The sequence below is a fragment of the Trachymyrmex septentrionalis genome, unplaced genomic scaffold (genome assembly GCF_001594115.1).
Source record: "Trachymyrmex septentrionalis isolate Tsep2-gDNA-1 unplaced genomic scaffold, Tsep1.0 scaffold37, whole genome shotgun sequence".
Classification (NCBI taxonomy): Eukaryota; Metazoa; Arthropoda; class Insecta; order Hymenoptera; family Formicidae; genus Trachymyrmex; species Trachymyrmex septentrionalis.
The window spans coordinates 858,488-864,015 of NW_017305536.1; the positions used below are offsets into that span (position 1 = coordinate 858,488).

At 29.2% G+C, this 5,528-nt stretch overlaps 1 protein-coding gene across 1 annotated transcript in view; it reads left to right on the forward strand.

Moving 5' to 3' along the window:
• Window positions 1–1,465: 1,465 nt before the first annotated feature.
• The window catches only part of LOC108750429 (periodic tryptophan protein 2 homolog), a 4,676-nt gene continuing 613 nt past the window's right edge, over window positions 1,466–5,528 (forward strand). Inside the window, exons 1-13 of the mRNA XM_018489855.1 lie at window positions 1,466–1,608; window positions 1,946–2,058; window positions 2,173–2,267; window positions 2,368–2,496; window positions 2,584–2,854; window positions 2,998–3,179; window positions 3,374–3,617; window positions 3,731–4,235; window positions 4,370–4,707; window positions 4,782–4,929; window positions 5,048–5,216; window positions 5,285–5,428; window positions 5,504–5,528. Coding sequence (XP_018345357.1) covers window positions 1,480–1,608; window positions 1,946–2,058; window positions 2,173–2,267; window positions 2,368–2,496; window positions 2,584–2,854; window positions 2,998–3,179; window positions 3,374–3,617; window positions 3,731–4,235; window positions 4,370–4,707; window positions 4,782–4,929; window positions 5,048–5,216; window positions 5,285–5,428; window positions 5,504–5,528 — 2,492 coding nt within the window. The 5' untranslated portion in view covers window positions 1,466–1,479. The remainder of the gene's footprint in view (window positions 1,609–1,945; window positions 2,059–2,172; window positions 2,268–2,367; window positions 2,497–2,583; window positions 2,855–2,997; window positions 3,180–3,373; window positions 3,618–3,730; window positions 4,236–4,369; window positions 4,708–4,781; window positions 4,930–5,047; window positions 5,217–5,284; window positions 5,429–5,503) is intronic.

Below are 5,528 nucleotides of genomic sequence, written 5' to 3' on the forward strand. Positions count from 1 at the left end.
TACAGGGTAGCATATGTTGGTCATTGCTGTTATGGAACTCTCACTCAAATTGTATTATGGCCCTGGCCTAATTACGCTATTTTACTGAAGAGACTTTCAACTTTAATTGAAATGTAGTAATATCTATGTAAAAAATTTTTTTGTGTATTATGTAATGTAATTCATTTAATTCTTATTATCTAATTACGTTACTTTGTATGTTACTAATTTTTGAGAATTTGTGCATGTTTTAACTTTTAGACTTAAAATTATAAACATTTTAGGAAATTTATATAGAATTATTTTTTATCTAATTATATATAATTATATATAATTATATATAAATGATTCTCTAATACTTTGTATGTTTTTGAAGTTTAAAGTTTCCAAGTCTAAAGACTTGAATAAGAATTCTTGGAATCGTAGTTCTTTCATAATTTTAATTAATGTCTTCTGTTATCCGATTAGATATGATATTTTATCAACTTTAGAACTATACATTTTTTCATAGTTTACCGAAAGTTGATAAATTTTTTGACATTGTTATTGTAGAAGAGTGGACTGCATGGGGTCAAAAGTAACACGCGAGTAAGTTGTAAACTTACATAAAAAAACGTTTTAAACACAGCAAACGAGAATGGATTAAAATGGATTCAGATTTTCAGAAATACGGATTCATGAATGTCAAAATAAATCTTTTTCAATCCTGAATGCATTTTTATTCATTTATAAGAATTGCATAGAGCTATCTCTATGTTTTTCAATCTAAAAATAATATTAACTTTTTTTGTACATTGTGAATACTGTTTAATTCAAAATTTTGAATAGCAAATGCAGTTTTTCAATCCAATTGCACCCAATTAAATCCAATTAAATCCAAGAAAAGTATTCGCTATTTAAAATACGTATTCGGATAGAAAAAACAAACAAACCATTTTAATCCATTTTCGTTTACTGGGACTGTTGTAAAATTCTTTAATACAATTGGTTCTTGCTTTTAGTTCTTTATAGATCTAAATATATAAAAACCTATCATATTGACGAATTTTACGATTGTAAAGCTTCTTTCTCTGTTGAATGCAGTTAATTTTTATTGCTATTGTAATTTGTATTGCTATTGTATTATATTGATAAGTTGATGTAACTTTTTTCAATTATTTCCTCTTAATTATTAATTTTTTAGAAAAATAAACTTATAAAATAGATAATAATAGATAATAATTTCTTATAAAATACGTTTATTTCACTATCTAATTGAACGACGGTAATGCAGTAAATTGCAACGAAAGTCGCGCTTGTGGCGTCCTCACTAGGATAATTTTGAAACTGTATGATGTAATTTGTAAACTGTATGATCAATTTGGTATGTTTACATCACTCGTATATTTTTAGGCTACTTTTTCATGCCGACGCTCGACGCTTATTTTCAGCGTCAAAACAGATCACGTGATCAAAATTGATGCTTGGTATTCGTCAATTTTGATCACGTGATCTGTTTTGATGCTCGAATCAAGCGTCGAGCGTCAACATGAAAATGTAGCCTTATATGATCAATGTGATGTATTTGCACGTGGATTGAACAGATATTTTTTTAATATTAGTAAAGGAAAGATGAAGTTTTCATATAAAGTAAGATATTTATTGTTTTAGAAAAACTGCAATTTATGAGTTCTATTTTTTGTAAATTGTGTTCTTTATTACTTAAAATTATTACATACACACAATATTTTTAACCTATAATGTTTTGATATTTATGTTCTCTTTTATTTGCGATTAATAAGATTTTTAATTGTATATTTAGTTATAATATCTTTTATTAGTCTACTTACTGATAATTATAAAGACAAATAATATAATATATGGTAATTTTTAAACATGTATAAAAGCTTCATGTTAATGTGTATATGTATATATGAAGTATATGTTTATAAATTATAGTGAAATATGCTTTCCATTTTTGTTACAGTTCAGTAATTTACTTGGCACAGTTTATCGTAAAGGGGATTTACACTTTACTCCAGATGGATCGTCAGTTATTAGCCCTGTGGGCAACCGAATTACAATTTTTGATTTAAAAAAGTATGTAATTATAAAAATATTAATTTTACTGTAAATCATGCAACTTTAAAAAAACTTATAAATTTTATATGATAATAATTATTACAAAATATTGTATAAAATGATTCTTTTTAGTAATAAATCTATGACACTTCCTGTTGAGAGCAGATTTAATTATACTACAATTGATGTATCACCAAATGGAAATATATTAGTAGCGATTAACACAGGTAAGAAGACTTCTTTTTGTACACATTACTAAAAATTATTTAATACTATTTATGAAGGAGTATTTATAGGAGAAATTACAGTTTTATAATATACTTACAGATGGCGAAGCTCATATTATTAGTTTAATAAGCAAAGTAATTTTACATAAATACAGATTTAAAGGACGTCCTAAGCGTGTAAAGTTTTCTCCAGATGGAAAACATTTTGCAGTTTGTAAAGGAGGCGGTGGTAAGTATTTGCTATTTTAAACTTATAAAAATGTATTAAAATATAACATATATGTAAAATAATATATATATTGCTTTTGTATTTTAGTATTCATTTTCAATGCACCTGGTTTACAAACAGGGGATTACAATCCATTTATTATGGAACATGCGTTTCATGGAGCTACTGCTGAGACAACGTGCGTTAATTGGTCTTTTGACTCAAAACTATTAGCGGTTGGTTCAAAGGATACTACTGTAAAGATATACAGTTTACAAAAATGGGCAAACTTTAGATGGATTACATTAGGTGGTCATTCTGATGTAATTGTGGCATGTTTCTTTGAAGCAAAACAATATGATATGTACACTATTAGCAAGTAAGTGACATAATTTAATATTTACATTGTATTAGTTTAAATTTATTGTATAATTATTTTTGCTAACAAGAAATTTTGTACACACAATAATATCCTACACAACTTGAATTCGCTTATTTATTTTCGGAAAATTTCTTTTACAGAAATGGTCGAGTGTGTGTCTGGGAATGTACACTTGAACCAGACGATTTGGTTGAATGGGAACCGCCTTCAAAAAAAGAAAAGCCTAAAGATAGTGATAGCGAGGATGACATAGATATAGGCAAAATTATAGAGAAAACTGAAAAGCAAAAGGCCTATGCTGAAAAGAAATTATTAGACTCGAGTGAGAAAATTTCTTTATAATTTTTTTATTAAATTTTATTCTATGAAATTCCTGAATTTAATATTGTTTATAAATAATTGTAAAACTGACTAGAATGTAGTTGATTAAAAATAATAGTTTTTACTGTATTGTATATATAATAGCGTATTACATGTATAATAGTAATTTGTAAAAATATGTGCACATTTTACTAGACGATTTGCCACAAAATGATATAGAAGAAGTTTCTATAAAAGAGAAAGACAAAAAAATCAAAATGTTGGGCTATAAAAAGCAAGCTACTTTCTATTTGGCAGACGAAGTTCATAAGCAAAGTAAAGATGCAAAACTTACTACAGCTGCTTATCACCAAGATACTCATATATTAGTTATTGGATTTAGTAATGGTTCATTTTTCTTATATGAAATGCCGCACGCTAATTTGATCCATTCATTAAGGTACAATAATATTTTAATTATAAAATAATATGATTTAATATTTTTTAGCTTTTAATATTATATTAATTATATGTGATATTAGAGATTAACTAAATTACTATATGACTTTACAGTATTTCTCGACAGCGTATTTCATCGATTGCATTGAATTCTACTGGAGATTGGATAGCTATAGGATGCTCTCATGCTGGGCAGCTCCTAGTTTGGGAATGGCAAAGTGAAACATATGCCATGAAACAGCAAGGGCATAGAACTAATATGAACTGTCTGGCATATAGTCCTGATGGTCAATATATTATAACAGGTGGCGACGACGGAAAAGTTAAACTATGGAATACATTAACCGGATTTTGTACGCTTACGTTTCACGAGCATACCTCATCGATATCCAATGTTCTCTTTAGTCACAATCGTAAATTCGTTGCGTCCGCTTCGTTGGATGGAACGGTGCGAGCATACGATTTAGCGAGATACAGAAATTTTCGTACTCTTACCTCGCCACGTCCTGTACAATTTTCTTGCTTAGCGATCGATGCAAGCGACGAGTTTATCGCTGCGGGTGGTCAAGATTTCTTTGATGTGTATCTATGGAGTATGAAACTCGGGACTCTTTTAGAAGTGTGTATAACTTTACTCATCTGACATTGATTTGTATTGTTCCAATTTTTACAATTGTGTAGTTTAAATTATATAATAGACATATATCTATAAGTATGCAACCAAAATAATATGCTTAAAATATCCGATTTCAGATATTGAGTGGTCATGAGGGACCTATTGCAAGCTTGGCATTTAATCCCAATCCCGCCAGTACAGAATTAGTATCTGCATCTTGGGATAAAACATTGAAAATATGGAATGCTATTGAAAATGGCTCTGCACACGAGACTGTACGATTAACCGCTGATGCTTTATGCGTAACTTACAAACCAAATGGAGAAGAAGTTGCTGTTGCTACGTTGGATGGACAGATAATATTTTTTGAATGTAAAACGGCAAGACAGACAGGCTTTATTGAGGGCAGAACCGATTTAGGTGCTGGTAGATCTAAAACAGATCTCATCACGGCGAAAAAGAATTTACAATCCAAGTGAGTAGTGCGAGAAACACTATCTAGTAAATCTTATTTGTTTTAACGATGCATTATTAAATCCTATTTTTTAGAGCTTTTACTACATTATGTTATTCGGCTGACGGCACGTGTATACTAGCTGGTGGACGTTCCAAAAATGTGTGCATTTATAATGTTAAAGAATCGATATTGTTAAAAAAGTATGAAATCACTCAGAATAGATCTCTGGATGGTGTGGATGTAAGTAATAATACATATCGTATAAAATGTTTAAAATTTTTTTCTTTTATTATATATTAAATATAAATACAGAAGCAGTTGCAAAACAAAAATCTATTCTTAATTCCTATTTTGGCAGGATGTTATAAACAGGAAGTACATGTCTGAATTTGGAAACAAAGCTTTAATTGAGCATCGCGAAGGTGGAAACGTATCGTTACGTTTGCCAGGTGTTAGAAGTGGAGATATGGCAAGCAGGAGAGTCAAACTGGAAGTGAGAGTACTTTGTTTACAATTCTCTCCCACAGGTAGAAATGAATAATTTTTTAAAATTATTTTGTTTGAAGTAAATATATTTAAATATGTTGTAAAATAGGACAAGCATGGGCAGCAGCAACAACGGCAGGATTGTTAATATATTCTTTGGATATTGGATTAATGTTTGATCCATTTCAATTGGAGCTTGGAATTACACCGGATACTGTGAGAGAAACACTTGACAAACACGATTACGCAAAAGGTATAGACATTTTTATATAATAATAATAATAATAATAATAAGATTAACAAATAAATGCAACTGTTACTGTTTCAGCATTAATGATGGCGTTGAAGTTAAA